The sequence below is a fragment of the Propithecus coquereli genome, unplaced genomic scaffold (assembly GCF_000956105.1).
Source record: "Propithecus coquereli isolate 6110/MARCELLA unplaced genomic scaffold, Pcoq_1.0 Scaffold50, whole genome shotgun sequence".
Lineage (NCBI taxonomy): Eukaryota > Metazoa > Chordata > Mammalia > Primates > Indriidae > Propithecus > Propithecus coquereli.
This window is the reverse complement of record NW_012150841.1, coordinates 6,305,374-6,322,566: the sequence shown is the minus strand read 5'-3', so window position 1 is coordinate 6,322,566 and position 17,193 is coordinate 6,305,374. Positions and strand designations below refer to the sequence as shown.

The window sequence follows — 17,193 nt, the reverse complement described above, 5'->3', positions numbered from 1 at the left end:
TCAAGCGATCCTCCTGCCTCAGCCTCCCGAGTAGCTGGGACTACAGGCATGTGCCACCATGCCCGGCTAATTTTTTTCTATATATTTTTAGTTGTCCAGCCAATTTCTTTCTATTTTTAGTAGAGATGGGGTCTCACTCTTGCTCAGGCTGGTCTCGAACTCCTGAGCTCACACGATCCTCCCACCTTGGCCTCCCAGAGTGCTAGGATTATAGGCGTGAGCCACCGCACCCAGCCTAAGCCACCGCGCCCGGCCAAAAATCTTAACAATTATGTTTCTCAAGGGCTCTACAAAGATTCAAGAGCACAAAGCAAGGCACTTCCTAATAGGAACATTAAAGCAAAATAAATCAACATCAATGAAATCAACTCCGTAAGGATCTGAGGCATAAAGGTATACCCTCATCACAAGTTAAAACTCATAAGAAGTATCTTACAGCAAGCATTTCTTACCCCCAAAATTTACCTTTTACTAAAGTTTTAATCTACTTGCAAAATTCCACTCTAAATAAGTTAAGAACTCTCAATATGCAATAATGATGATAAAAATAACAAAAAAGAAGTTATGTTCTTGTGCTTGGTAGTCTCATACCCATTCTACACATCATTCACACTTGAATTTTTTAAAGACAAACAACAAAAGCAAAACTGAAAGCTGAACTCACTTTCCAGTGTCTTTAGCAAGATCGCACCAATCTCTTCTGACTATATCTAATCCTTTCAGCTCCTGTTTGGTGAAATAATTCCCATCCGAAGTTGGCTCGACAACCAGAGCAGCATATTTCTTTTTCTTCAGCAGTAGCAGAGACTTGAAAACACCATCAATGTCTATCTCTAGCAGTTTGTACAACTTATTCACTTCACTTTTTACCTGTGAAAATTTCAAACATTAATACTAACTTCTGAAACACCTAATGGGGAGAAGATAAACATGTTACAAATTCCCAAGTTAATCTAAACAGAACTTGAAGTCATACAAGATTAGACATTTACTCAGCTTATATGTAACATGATACTGTACTGGGCACAATGCAAAGACACTGAAAAACACAGGGACAAAAATGGATTAAAAAACAGAGACAATAATATATTTGCCACTCAACCAAAGGACAGGATTGGCTGGATCCGTCCCTGGAAATACATGAAAATTATGAAACAGTCTCCTTTGAATCTAAAGATTTAATACACATGTACAGTACTTGTCTTCAAACTACTGACTTAGTTAGTGATTAGACAGTCCAACAAGTAGATATGTGGCCAGAAATAAATAAAACTTGGACTGTTAAAATAATGTCTAAGATCTCCCTTAACACCTTGAATATAAGGAAATAACTACATGCTAAAGAAATACATGAACAGTCCCCTGGTCTTTACTAACAGGGTCAAGGCACAGACCATCATCTCTAGGGAAAATATATAGCTTTTCAAGGCTCAGGATGAGTACAATATGCCAGGCTTGCTCTCAAGTGTATACTACAGTTCAAATTCCACACATTCCAGGAGAGAAAGACAGGAAGTTGTTATGTTTGAAAGATGATATCTTAGTTTTAGTTTATTTGGACAGAATCTTAACATAGCAAGTGCTCAAGAAACAGTTGCTAATTGTGAATGCTATTAAGAGGCTACAAATGATTATTTTAAAAATGTCCCCTTGCTTTTTCAAATATATTTTCAGCACTCCTATAAAAATTAAAGATATGTGTGTGTGTGTGTGTATGTGTGTAGGTAGGTAGGTATTTATCCATGTATAAAATGCATCTGCATGAAACTAGATATGTATTTCCTTAGGAAAAGACAATGTGGTAAGTACTAATGTGACCACATCTTATACTTACGACGCTTATACTGTGTCCAAAAGAAAAATCTATCATTTAAGGAAGATATAATTATTAGGTCATTAAGTATGAAATGTCTGATTTCAAATCAAAAGTGTAGTTTACTATGTCTCAAACAAGAAGCAGTACAATTAATCAAAGTATGTGCCTAAACTATCGACACAGTTTTGCCATCTCAACAGTAGCTCGTTTATGCCAGCAGCAAAGAAGCCTGGAGAGTGAGCGGTGACGAAATTGCAAAAGGCGTTTTCCACAGCTTGTTGGGAATTGAATATTTTTCCTTGCAAGAAGTGGTCCAAAGCTTGGAAGAAGTGGTAGTCAGTTGGTACAAGGTCTGATGAATATGGTGGATGACAGAGTTTCCAAGTCCAGCTTCTGTAGTTTGAGTGGCATTGTGCAACATGTAGTTGAACATTGTCTTGCAAGAGGACTGGCCTGTCTCTACTGACCAATCTTGGCTGCTTAATTGCAAGCATCCTCATCATTTCATCCAAGTGGGTGCAGTAGACATCCACTGTAATCAGTTGACCAGTTTTCATGAAGCTGTAGTAGATAATACCAGCGCTGGACCACCAAACACACAACATTAGCTTTTTTTTGGTGAATATTCAGTTTTAGCTGTGTTTCAGCACTTCATCTTTATCCAACCATTGTGCCCAACACTGCAATTGTCAAAAAGAACCCATTTTTCATCACACATAACAATATGGTGTAGAAATGGTTCGCCTCTATGTCATGACAGCAAAGAAAGGCAAGATTTGAGACAGTATCTCTGCTGAAGTTCATTCAATTCACACAGAACCCATCTCTCCAGCTTCTTTACCTTGCTGATTTATTTTAAATGGTCCAATATTGTTGGAATAGTAACATCAAACCTTACTGCTAATTCAAGTGTAGGTTGAGATGGATTCACTTCCACTGCAGCTTTCATCTCATCATTATCCACCTTGGATTCAGGTCACCCATGTACCTGATTTTCAAGATTAAAATCACCAGAACAGAACTTCTCAAATCATCAACGTACTGTGCATTCATTAGCCACATCCTTCCCAAACACTTCGTCGATATTTCGAGCTGTTTGTGCTGCATTGGTTCCACGACGGAACTCATATTTGAAAATAACACGAATTTTTGACTTATCCCTGGTTTCACAAAAATTGCTCTAAAAAAAACTTTGAAAGATGATTGCAAGCCAAAACATACATTTGAAAGACTGAGGATGTATCTTCACAAAAATAAAACAAGAAGTGTCAAAGTGAAATGTCAGAGATTATCAAATGCCAAACTTAGTACTTAAGGAAATCAGACATTTCATACTTAATAACCTAATACTTTTGAATTTTACCCTCAAAACAAACAACTGGAATAGAAGTCAGAAAAATATAAAGAGAATGAAGAACTGAGAGGCACCAAATTTGTTATTTTCAGTAGCACACATATGTACATATACATGAATTTATGGTGTTCCATGTTAAAAACAGAATTCACAAAAATAGGTAAAAAAGATAATTCCATAAAATTATCTTACCTTGTTTCCCAACTTAAATACTTCTTCCAGATTGGTGCTATTGGTGTTTATCATAATTGAATCTGTATCTCCATAAATAACTTCAAGATTCATCTAGTAAAAAACAAAAATTATAAAAATTAACAAAAACACAGTGACCATTATACACAATGAAATTAAAGATTTTCTACACTACATAAATTATAGGTTCCATTGACTTTTCAAAAGTTTATGTTATTATCCATATTGTCAGGGTATATAATTAAAGATTCAGCTCCTATAAACCAGAAAGGTGGGTATCATGACATTAAGAAAATCTCCCAAATTTTCTTAAAACTGAGAGTGGAGTGGAAGAGGAATTGTATCTAGTTTAAACCGAAACAAAATATGGAATTGAATAATGAGAAAAAAATAGAATAAAAGAGTAGGAAATGGGTCTATATTTACCCACTATAGCACATGCTTGTGGTCATGGCAATTTAAGAAGCGGAAACATAATGGATTTTATAAATTCAGGGGCACAAATCCATATTAAATTCTTAACAGTTGCAAACAGTATTTAGTAGAATATGAAGAGTGCCAAAAAAAATCAATCATAACAAACAACACTAGAGCACATACAGTATAAAGGCCTGGAAATAAACTCTAATTAGCACTGTTACTAATTTGCTTGAAACACTCACATATAGGCTTCAAGCAGGGGCTAGATCATATCAGTGTTGGTAAAAGAAAAAAGCTGTAATCCATTAGGAGGGATTATAAATGTAAACTAGGCATCCTAAGAAGCAATTTCCAGTTTGTCTGGGTTATAATTTTCCTTGAATACAAAAACGTCACCAGTTATGATATTTAAGAGTTCTCATACAATGAAAATGCTCAGCATTACCTTCTGTACCATCTCTTTCGTATGCATCAGAATCTAAATGAAACAAAAGTCAAGATTAATACATTGCACAATTACAAAGACATAAATATAAGCACATAGAGATAGGTAACTCCCAATGATCTGCCATTTCCGTATATTTTTAAAGTTCTTGAAGGTTTTCTAATGACAACTCTCAAAATAACAACATCAACATAATCCAAAGATAAGTTTGACACTATGCTGATTCTTACCCAGAGATATACAAGCACATATATATCTTTAATAAACACACAGTAAAATATCCCTTTATAATATAACAAAAAGGCAAACTATTCTCATTACTAAGATTTAAATAGAACTGCATAGCTAAAAAAAAAAGCTTAACAAAGCACTTCAAATCCGGCAATTCTTACTCATGGTATTCAGGATCTTAAAAAGTAAAAAAAAAATATATGCAGTAGATTTAAAATTCTTCTCTAGACTAAATTCATTGAAGGCAGAGAGCAGAGCTTCACTATATTGCCTGTAGCTAACACAGCACCCAGTAAAAAGGTGGAGCTCAATGTACATTCAGTGAATAAAGACAAACTTATGAATACTATCTGTAGATGGGTCTGTCCCCAGGCCTATGTAGCCACAGACTAGAGATATATAGGTTATAATGTGGACACAAATAAAAACTGATATAAATTATCTTGAGCCGGTTCAGAAGTAACACATATTTAACAAATGAAGCCCTCTTAAAAGGTAGTAATATGATATAATGAGGACAGAGAGAGAGAGAGAGAGAGAATGTGTGTTTAAAATGTGCCAGATACTATGCAGGAAGCACCTCACACATTTTCTCATTTGATTCCTCAAGATCCCCAAGAGGTAACTATTATTAATATCCTCATTTGTTAGATGCCAAAAGACAAAGTAATTAATGTGTCCTAGTAATGACAGGAAAAGGATATGAATCCAGGCACTCTGACTCCAGAGCATGAGGTCTTAGTCACTCCATGCTATTGCTTCTCTGCTATCGCCCATCTTTCAAAGCATCAGTCTAAACCAGAAGTCACATTTCTAATGGGCCAGATAAAGATTTACCTCATTTACATCTCTTTCTCCTACTTCAATAGGTCTCCTTGTCAACTAAGCTCAAACCTCACGGTGTCATTTCTTTCTTGTCCTCTATATTGCAGAGCTCTGTAAATCCTGTCTTTAGAGTATCTTTTATATCTACTCATTACTTTCCATTTTTATTGCCCCCTTCCCTTTATTACTATCTCCCAATTTTGTTCAGATGTTCATTGTCCTATGTTCTTAGAGAAGGAAGCCCTTCCCCCATCCTGGGGGTGGTGGGAGGTGGGGAATTCTGATTAGGAGAAGCCAGTGGTTTTAATATTGGCTATACAGTGGAATCACCTGGAGATCTTTAAAAAAAAGAAAAAAAATCTGGTCCCAATAGTTTTTTTTTTTTTTTTGAAAGCTCCCAAGATGATTCTTACATTGTAAGCTGGGTTAAGGACCACTGGCCTAAGATAATCATGGTAATTCCATTCTGGAAACAGTGATCAGTTTAGACATATGCTGTGACAACACACAATCCTGGCCAATTAAAGGTAAGGAGAATTCTGGCAGGATGTTTCTGTGAAAGGTTTTCCTTACTGAGTACAAGTGGAAAGAAAAATTGCCTTTTTAGACGGAGGGCTGCTTGGAGCAGCAGCAACCATCACTGTGATCATGAAGGGCCATGCCTAGGGTGCAAGCTAACATGTTGAGCAGGGTAGGCCACAGGTGGAAAGCACCTGACTCCACGGTGGTGGGGTTATCACTGAGGGTTAACCAATTGGCACCTCTACTGCAAAATTCTAACTGGCTTTAGGTCTCATCAACCCACCCTGAATGTATTGTTACCAATATCTTAAATGTTTTCAATGCCTTCCCAATGCCCACAAGATCAAGACCAAATTCTGCAATTGTACCTAAACCACTGCTCCACCTGTACAGCCTATTATTCCCTTACACAAACCCTCTTGCCAGGCAGGATAAATTTCCCAGTCCTCCAACAGTTAACTGTGTACAGACTTGTCTTTTCATGCTCTTACTCATGTAGTGTGTCCTCTACCTGGAATTTCTTCCCCAGTCCTCTTCCTGTAATTGAATTTTACAAACCTCAGCTTAAATCCTTCTATAAAGCCTGAGCTGACTGGACCAGCCCATAGTGATCTCTCTCCTCTGACCTCTGCTTGCACTATTCTACTAGTAGTTGAATGATGCTTTATGTTATTAGTTGACAGTTTATTCCTCCCACCTCCTCAACTAGCCCATGAGTTCCTGGAAGTCAGAGCACATGTTTGTGCCTAACTAAAGACTTCACACACAACAGGCACTCAACAAACTGTTTGCCAGTTGACTGATAGGTCCCACAGTAATCCCAATTACTTTTCCACTAAACTCTAAAATTTAGTTAACTTATAAAAAAATTCACTCTCCTCCCATTCATCTTCATTTTTTAACATTTAAATTACAGGGAAATGCATTGCGGGAGAATACTTGACAATTCCTTTGGGAAAAGGGCAACAATGAGATCAACCCAAGTCAAGTCAATCATAGTGAGGACAGAACCACTTATCAAGAGTTCTCTTTACTCTCTGACTCTTCCACCTTGCTAGGCTTAGCTTTCCTCATCACAATGAAGAACTCCATAAGGTAACTGTTACCTACACTAAGTAAAATACCTCAGGAACAATTTGTCAACCTTTTACTACAACTCTGCATATTCAGTAACCAATCTCTTCTACTCTTCTTTCAGAGGGAACCAAACCTACTATGTCATCCCTGAGTGCACCTTCAATGTGAAATGGCAACCTTTACCTTTCAGATCCATTATTCACCCTTACTCTATCCTGCCACCAACTCACAACCATTTCCATGCACAATCTGAGGGCTGCTACCAAAACGATTTTCTCTTTGGTGGCAGAAACCTTTTGGGGGATGATGCTTTTGCAGAAATGGCAAACTATAGACTATGCTGCAACTCCTTTTTCACTTAACACTTTATCTTAGAGATTATTCCAAATCCACACATAGGAGTTGCCTTATTCTTTTTAATGACTACATAGTACTCCATTGTATGAATAGATCATAATTTATTTAACTTGTGCACTATTAATGAACATATAGGTTGTTTCTACTCTTTACCATTATAATCATACTTTAACAAATAATCTTTATACATACATAATTTTCAAATCTGCCAGTAACAAAATAAATCCCTACAACGAAACTTACTGGTCCAAAAGTTTTAAAGGTTTAAAAAATATTTTTTTGAGACAGGGTCTTGCTCTGTTGCCCAGGCTAGAATGCAGTGAGTGGTGTCATCATACCTCACTGCAACCTCAAACTCCCAGGTTCAAGAGATCCTTCTGCCTCAGCCTTCTAAGTAGCTGGGACTACAGGTGCATGCCACCATACCTGGCTAATTTTTCCATTGTTTGTAGAGACAGGATCTTGCTATGTTGCTCAGGCTGGTCTCAAACTCCTGGCCTCAAACAATCCTCTGGCTTCGGCCTCCCAAAGTGCTAGGATTACAGGTATGAGCCACCACGGTACCTGGCCTAAAATTTTTTATAAATATAACTCAATAGGTCTCCATAGAGATTGTAACTATTTCTGTGGATAGTTTTAATCACCATCTTTCCAGTGGACCTCACCAATAGCTGATGATAATGCTGTCTCAGGTTCAAGGTCCTCACCACAACTTGTCAACTCTTTATTCTATATGAGATAACCCACAACCAGGCTGACCCCTAATCTTTCATGCTTCTTCACTAAGCAGTTCTAGATGGTGGGTACCCTAGTGCCCTCTCCCATCCAATGCTTATCCCCAAGTGCTAATGACCAGGATCACTACAAAGGCACCCTCAGGCTCCGCCCTCAATCAAACTAATCACTGGGGAAGGCTCAGCTGTTGGACGCCCAGTAAGCTACCAAATTCTTAGTATCTAGCAGAGGGCCTGGTACACGGGAGCTATTAATAAATATTTATAGAATGCTAAATGAATAATCCTATAGAGTATGCAGTGTTATAAGCCCCCTTTGACAGATGAGAAAAATTAGGCTCTGAGATTTTTTCCAAAGTAACAGCTAGTCAAGAGCTTGATCTAGAAGCTGGACCTTATGTTTGATTTTCTTTTCATTACGTCCCACTGCCTTATTTAAAAAAAAAAAAAGAAACCATACCACATGACTGTTCTAGAAACCAACAATCAAAAACTTATACATTACAGATATTTTCCTCATTGAGGAAATGCATTTTTTTTAAATAACCAGAGTTACCCAGAAAGGTCTACTGGACACAAGATACAGTGATTACAAAATGACCATTCATAAGTTCACTTCGAAGTGACAAGCCTAATATTAAGGCTATCCATTCTGACAGAAAATCATTTTATAAGTGCCAACGGCTAGAAAACAGGGCTATAAAGCCTTGCTAAATTCATTAATAAGGCAGTCTGCAGTTATCTGATTTCACAGCAACACCTGCATATTTATCTACTCATTACCAATTGGATGATGGAATTTTTTCAAGCACATTTCAAAAATCTGCCAACTCCAAGTGTAAAAAAATAAACTTTGTGGTTAATTTTTCCCTTAACAAAGTACAGCTGTTGAGAATAATTGTTCAAGATCTTACCCTGTAATGTCAACTGCAGCAGAACAAAGAGTATTTAATTAGCAAATCTATCCAGTAATTCAACACCTATTATATAAAATGCCTTCGTGATTTTATTCAGGATAATTTGCTAAGAGGGTTATTACTGACATTCAGATGGAATTTAAAATTCCTACGCAAGTCGAGTCATAATAGCAGTAATGATCTCCCCAATCAGGAGATTCGGTGTCACACAAGGCTCTCTTGCAATGCAGCAGCCGATTTCCTGACTTCTTAATTCCTGGGCTCAGCTCAGTGAGAGCCCTTCATGCCGATATTTCAGTCAGCAATACATCTTTAATGGGACTCTATTAAAATAACTAGAACAAAAATGACTTTTTTTTGGTTAAAAAGAATGACAGCACTGCCATCATATCAATCATTGCAGGCTTTGCAGAACAGTGCTGTTAGGGGAAAAGAGGAGGGGGAAACAGGAAAGGGGTGGAGGTGGGGAGAGCAATAATTAAAATAATATGAAAAGGTATTTTAACCCCAATCTGAGCCTCTGAAGGCTGGGGAAGGGTGGTGGGGACTAGAAAGGAAATTTAAAATGTGTATGAAAATATTGTTTTCTAAAGAAAATAATTTGTTCACAAATACACCCACGATATAGTTTACTAAGTAGAAAGAGCATGTTTGTTATACCAAGGTTAACAACAGTAACAACCTAAGACCAACTACTACTGAGATGTGTATTTATAGGTTCTCCTAACGAGTCCAGGATGACACTGGATCTTAATGTCTTGTTAAAACAGACTACTGTTGTCTTGCAATGCATTCAAAGGCTATGAAATGTTTTAGATGCTATTACAGACTATAACAGTGCTTAGTAATACTAAACAAGAGAGAAAACGCCAGCTTTCCATAGTTAAAAAAAAAAAAAGTTTCAAGATCCTCCTCCAAAAACATATGTTTACTATAGTAATACCCACTAACATCAAACCCATTTTGGTATATGATTCAGATATTAAACACAATGAAAATCCTACAAGAAAATGTTGACTAAGGTCAAATTCTAAACAAATACTGCAAAAAGAGAATGACAACTGAAATCTCAATGGCTTTAGGATTCTTCTGTTACCAATGACATAAAATTAGAAATAAACTGGAAATTTAAAAAAATACATTAGCATAATAGAGGTAGTAAAAATGAATGGTTTTGAAGGACAGGGAAGAGAAAAGTAGAAGAAATATAAATATTATGATACTTGGTAATCTAAGTGCTCCCTATTCCAAATTTCAGCAGTTTCCAAGCAGGACTCAGTGTTATTCAGTTCTCCCACTTGATGAACATTTATTTCATCCCCATTATGAGACTGCCTTTTTCTTGTTTTCCTATTCTCTGTTATTCTTAGATGTGTGTCTTCTCTATAAATGCTCAAGAAACAAGGGCTATGGATTTAACAAGAACCCTATTTTCTCTCTTCACCACGTAACACTTTTGTGAAACTGGGTTACTTACTGCTTTTAAACCTTAGTTCTACCTTCTCTAACATTGAGGTGACACTACCACCAAGTTCCCTGAGCTAGTATGGAATAAAAAGAACTGTATGCTGAAAAGGTGCTTTGCAAAGATAAAATGCTATACAAATATTAGTTTTAAAAAGTTAGGGGTCTGAAATCTGAGTACTTGTTTAAAGTGCCAATTACTAGCTAAGTGATTTGGGACCAAGCTTATTTCTAGGTCTCAGCATCCTTATTTATAAAATGAAGAGGGTGAGATTCTTCTCAGATCCAAAAATCTAGAATCCAAGTTTGACATGCAGAAATGTCTTTTCATTATGTTTGATTGTTTTGTCTTTCAACCACATTCACTTGTTTAATATTAGAGAAATGGAGGCACTAATATATACAAGGATAATTAGCATTGCAAGAACATATTCCCAAATTCTAGGTTGCTTTTGAGGGCTGTGATTGTAAAATAACTAGAAATATGTAAGTTCTCACAAGTTGTCAGCTTACATCTTTATGCACTTAACATAAATGGGTAGGCATATTTACAATACATAAAAACACTCAGATCTCTTTTCCACCCCCAGAAAGTATATACACACACCCACATATACACCAGTATATGTGGTATACTCAATCTCGCACTATTGACATTGTCGGCCAGATAATTCTTTGTTGTGAGGAGTTATCCTGTGTCCATTGTAGGACATTTAACAGCATCCCTGGCCTCTACCCACTTGACTTCAGTACTACAAGTGTGCACACATGCCTGTGCATTCTTCCTCTCTCCAGTTGTGACAACCGAAATTGTCTCCAGATATTGCTAAATGTTTCTTGAGAGGACAAAATTGCCCCTGGTTGAGAATCACTGATATACACTGATGACTCAACATTCTCTCTCTCCAGGTCCATATTCAATTATTGGTCCCATAAGCATGCATTCTAAACCCCACTCATCTCCTCCAAACCCTCAACCAGTTCCAAACATGATAAATGCCCCCTCCAAGAAACTTTAACCAAAACAAAGGGTTGGCTTTCTTTCTAATCCAATGAGCCAGCATGTCCTACCCTATATTGTAGCTTTCCAATGTGGCACCTTCTCTGCATCCCCATGTCCTTCCTTCAGACCCTCATCATTCACTTAGCCTACCTGTCTCTGGCATCACTACTTTCCAAGCCATTATTCACACTCTGCCAGTGTTCTTTCTCAAGTGCATTCCTTGAAATGAAATTCAAATCCCTTGAATTAGCTTCACCTTGAGACTCATCTAGTTGAGGCCTAGCTTATCTTCTAAGGCTTCCTACATGCATCCTTCAATTCAGCATTCCCAAAGTATTTTGGATGCATTAAACAGGCCATGCTCTTTTGTTTCTGTGCTTTTTGCATGCTGTTTCCTCAAGTGTTTAAAAGTGTGAGTTGAGAAGTTAGGCTGTGTGATGGCTAATTTTACGTGTCAACTTGGCTAGGCCTAGATATTTGGCCAACACTAGTCTAGATGTCACTGTGAAAGTATTTTTAAAATGAGATTAATATTTTAATCAGTCAGTTTTGAATAAGAAGATTACCCACCATAGTGTGGGTGTACCCCCTCCAATCAGCTGAAGGCCTCAAGAGAACAAGACTGAGGTCCTCAAGGAAGAAGGAATGAAGATTACCTTCAGACAGCTAAAACATCAACTCTTCCCTTGGTCTCTAGCCTGCTGGCCTGTCTTACAGGTTTCAGACTTGACGGCCTCCACAATTGGGTGAGCCAATTCCTTAAAATAAATCTCCCTCTACATATGTGTGTGTATGTACATATATATATGTACATACACACACACACACACACACACACACACACACACACACATCCACATACATACATCCTATTGGTTCTGTTTCTCTGGAGAACACTAATACAGGCTACCTGGGTTCAAATCCTAACAACACTGTTTATAAGCTCTGACCTCAGGAAAACAATACAACCTTTCTAAGCCTCCAATTCCTCAACTGTAAAATGAAGATAACTGAAGCTTCCTTATAATAGGGCTACTGTGATCATCAAATGTAACAATGTATATACATTGTTTTGTACAGTCTCTGATAAATGTTAAGAAATTATTATTACCTAACACCCACTTAATTTACAAGGAACTTTATACTGTCAGAATAGCCTTCTCCAGCCTCCTCAACCCAATGATATTCGTGAGTATGCTAGTCCTATGTACCTCCCAAAGCAACTGTACATACCACAACATACTACTGTATTACAAAAGATTAAGAGACTAAGCAAATTATAGGCAGAGATCATGTCATGATCATGCCATGGTCATGGCACATAGTAGTAATTCAATAAATATTTATTTCTTAGGCTCTACTAAAAGGAGGAAAATCCCCAGTGGTCCAGCTTCAGAAGAACAAAGCCATTATCAATTGAAAGTGCATCTCCACAATAACAGGACCCTAAAGCTGGTTACAAAAAGCAGCAATTAAACCCACACACAGTACGCATTTAAATGTTGGCTCTATCCATGCAAGAAGTGACAAGTGAATTGGTTTTGATCCTACCTTCAAACACAATGCATGTTATATAAACAAATATTCACTCAAGAGAAATGATTTCTACCCCAATGATAAAGGCCCATTAATTATGAACTTGACTAAAAGTATACCTCTCCCAAACAACTCTTATTTCCAGACAAACTGATTTTGTTTTAAATCCTCAATTTACAACGTAGACCTTCTGGTAGCTCATGTGTGAAGAATATAAAACACGTTGAATAAACAATGCTTTCTGAAAGTTTTCTCCTCCCTAACAGACACATTTAATGTTATTTATGAGTATCTCTCAAGTATTGCCCTACAATTTGACAGGGCTCTAATTTTGATCCCCAAACTTAAAATATCACAAACTATGGCTTTGAATATGTGAAAAGTGAATTTCTCCTGTCTTATAATTTCTTGCCTCCAGTGTGAATATTTATTCGTCCTGTGAATTTTTAAAGACCCACTTTACATTCTCACCTTTAAAAACTGTTTTCACCTTTAAAGAAACCTTCCTATCACAACATTCTTATTCTCTGTTCCTCCTCCACTCCAACCTCCAGGTTAGAAGCCTCACATCCCATATATTTCACTTGAATTTACATGCATTGCTGCCATACTTGGGGTTATACCTGACACAGGACCCTGGAGAGCTTTTGAGAACTAGCCTTAAAGCACACTTGAACCAAATCTACTCACCAACACAAGAGTTCAAGTATGAGGCTATACACTTAAATATCATATTCCCAGTTAAAAAAAAACCCTAAGGCACTAAGATTAAAACTAGAGAAGGAGATATTAACCTAAGGCCAAGAAATCGGAAAATCCCCTAAAACTGTTAGCAAAGATTTGAATGCATGCCTATATGCATTTTTCTAGGAAGAAGGTCCACATATTTCATCAAACTTGAAATTTTTATTTGTTTAAACATAAGTACCATTGAGGATGCTCCAATTAGTCACAAGAATAGAGCTTTCAGATTCCTTAGGATTCACATAATGGTCGTAAGACTAGAAACACACCCACCCAAAGGTCTTTGCCCCTTGCTTTTGAGCTGGGTATTTTCGGCCCCTACCTACAGTGTATTTCCCTCACAGAAAAACATGTACATGTCAAAAGGCTCAGAGGATTGGCTCCCTGATTGACTCCTTGTATAACTCATCTGGGGGGCTAATTAAGACACGGCCAAACTATGTCCGTGCTTTAGTGAACATCAGCACTCAAGCAAGTTTCACACAACCTGATTAAAATTGACTCAAAGTGTCTTACTTCAGTAATCACTTAGACGGAATGAATTTTACATTAGTGGGATCAAGCATGCACCAGGCCTCAGTGGAAATGAAAAGGGCTTATAGTAATAGGATTTATAAACCCACCCATTAGGTTAATGGCTAAATGATTTACATGTAACTTTCTCCCCCACCCCGCCTTCTCTCACCCTTTAACTCAGTAAAAACTATGCTTGGCATTTTCCACTGCAGTGCCACACACAAAGGAAATAGCCTTTCTATTTTGGGACATTCTAATTTCTAATAATGGCTTGGGTAGCTACCATTAACTCTTTCAAAGCACAAATAATTGACTAATAAAATTAAGTATTCTATAAGGCCTGAAAGTGCTTAATTGATCATAATTGTCTATTTGAGAAGAAGGCGTCAGGCTGGCTATGCTCAGATAATGAAGTTGGGCAATTCTGAAGCACTGCAATCAAGATAATACAGCTAAAAAGGACATTAGCATTTTCTAGAATCTGTAACATTTTCTTTATGACTGAGGTCATGGGAAAATCTGAACAGAAAACTTTGAGCTCCCAGCTCCCACAAATGGCAGATTTAACGAGTTGTCACTTGTCATTACTGAGCACCTGGCCTGAAGCTCAATCCTAGAAGAGCATATAGCCGGTGGTCTGGAGAACCTAAAGAGTGACCAAGGTGTTGCATCACCATTTGACAGAAGCATTTTTAATTTCTGGAAAGTTCCTTTTTAGGATGAGTGTGTGATAAGATAGTCACTAGACTGTCCATCATTACTCTCTGCTTCAAAAGAGGTGAGAGGAAGAAGAACTTTTAAGCCCAACACCTCAGAGGGTAAGTCCCTTGCTCAGTATCAGGGTCAAATGCTAAATTCTGTTCTATCCTAACCAAACTTTCTACATGCCCTCTTACAACTCTTTATTTTTTACTAAGTGGCATCCCTTGCCCCCCTCCATTTTATCAGAAGTTCAGAAAACAGATCTATGAGCTAGCTAGGATTAAAATACAGAAGGTTCCTATTCCAAAAAAATATATATTCTCTCAGAAGGATGGTCTAGTTTTAGGGAAACATGATTGTGTTTGCTTGTCCAGAGAAACATGTGTTGTAGACACATGTTCAGACATGCTTCTGGAATAAATACAGTTGACCCTTGAACAATGTAGAGGTTAGGGCGACTGACCCCCCCCCAGTCAAAAATCCACAGATAGCTTTTGACTCTCCCAAAACTTAACTACTAATTTCCCACTGTTGACCAGAGCCTTAACAATAACATCAACAGTGGATTAACACATATTTTGTATGTTATATGTACTATATAGTGCATTCTTACAATAAACTAGAGAAAAGAAAATGTTATTAAGAAAAATCATAAGGAAAATATATTTACTATCCATTAAGTGGAAATAAATTATAAAGGTATTGATCTTCATCATCTTTCTTGAGTAGACTGAGGAGGAGGAGGGGTTGGTCTTGCTGTCTCAGAGGTGGCAGAGGCGGAAGAAAAGTCATGTATAAGTGATAAGTGGACCCACACAGTTCAAAACCATGTTGTTCAAGGGTCAACTATGTATTTAAGAATCAATCAAATAATGTAATCTCATTTATCAATCACCTTTTCTCCTGTCCTATTATCTTCTATACTTTGGGAAGAATCCAGAGAAATTTTGAAAGAAACAAAGATCCAATAGAGGAAAGTCATTTAGGACAAGGATGCAGAATATGGAGAAGCAATATAAAGGCTATGCAAGATTTGGCTACTCACTGCTCAAAAAACAATCTCATTCACTTTTGAATTTTGTGCATTTACACTCTAATTTGGTCAAGCCTCAAGACTTTTTTTTTCTTTTGAGAGGGAGTCTCACTCTGTCACCTGGGCTAGAGTACCGTGGCATAGCCTAGCTCACAGCAACCTCAAACTCCTGGGCTCAAGCGATCCTCCTGCCTCAGCCTCCCGAGTAGCTGGGACCACAGGCATGCGCCACCATGCCCGGCTAATTTTCCTGTTTTTAGTAGAGACGAGGTCTCACTCTTGCTCAGGCTGGTCTCGAACTCCTGACCTCAAGCAATTCTCCTGCCTCAGCCTCCCAGAGTGCTAGGATTAGAGGCGTGAGCCACCACACCCAGCCTAAGACTCAAGAATTTGATATGAATTATAGGAAGCACTGTATTTTCATTTAGAAACTCAAAAAGGAACTCATTCATTCATACAGCAACAAGTATTTACTGAACACTACTCATGTGCTGGATGGTAAAGAACACAAAGATGAATGATTCAGACATGCTCCCTTCTCTCTTATAGTGTATAACAACTAGTAGAGAACCAAATAGGCAACTGGAAAATACATACACACACACACACACACACACACAAAACATACATGCACACATGCATAATAGGGGCAGGAGTTAGTGAAAAGTTCATGAAAGCAGATTGTGTATAAGGAGAAGGTGAGTCGCAGAGAATAATAGGAAAAGGTAGATGGGGGAAGAATGTTTTTGAAGCTCCAAAGAACATAGGGAAACTCCCAATGGTGATTAAAGAAAAGTTAAGAATGTTTTCAAAAAAAAAAAAAACTGCAATTTTTTTTTGCAGAGGCGAAGGAAAGAAAAAGTATGGTTGAGGCTAGAATGCTCAGGGAGAAGGTAGGACAGAGGCCCAACTGTGAAGAGTCTTGTAAGTCACATTCAGGACTTTAAACTGGGGAGTGGCATGAGCAGACTGACAGTTTAAAGAGGTCTCTCTGGCTATAAAACATGTCAAGAATACTTGGGGTGGGGGGAAGTGTCCAGGGAGACGTAATGAGGCCTGAATAGCATAACAGCAGTGGCACTGGAGACAGACAATCACAGATATTTAGGAAGTGGAATCTACAGAACTTGGCAACGGGCTGGATTTGAGGCATTAGGAAGAGATAGGAGTCAAGAATGATACCCATGGCCGGGCACAGTGGCTCACGTCTGTAATCCTAGCACTCTGGGAGGCCGAGGCGGGCGGACTGTTTGAGCTCAGGAGTTCGAGACCAGCCTGAGCAAGAGCGAGACCCCGTCTCTACTA

General features: G+C 37.9%; 1 protein-coding gene across 1 annotated transcript in view; it reads right to left on the bottom strand.

Moving 5' to 3' along the window:
• POLA1 (polymerase (DNA directed), alpha 1, catalytic subunit) overlaps positions 1 to 17,193 on the bottom strand; it is a 280,574-nt gene that overhangs the window by 170,316 nt on the left and 93,065 nt on the right. Inside the window, exons 27-29 of the mRNA XM_012656317.1 lie at positions 4,228 to 4,260; positions 3,363 to 3,455; positions 665 to 870 (exon numbers count right to left, since the gene is read on the bottom strand). Coding sequence (XP_012511771.1) covers positions 665 to 870; positions 3,363 to 3,455; positions 4,228 to 4,260 — 332 coding nt within the window. The remainder of the gene's footprint in view (positions 1 to 664; positions 871 to 3,362; positions 3,456 to 4,227; positions 4,261 to 17,193) is intronic.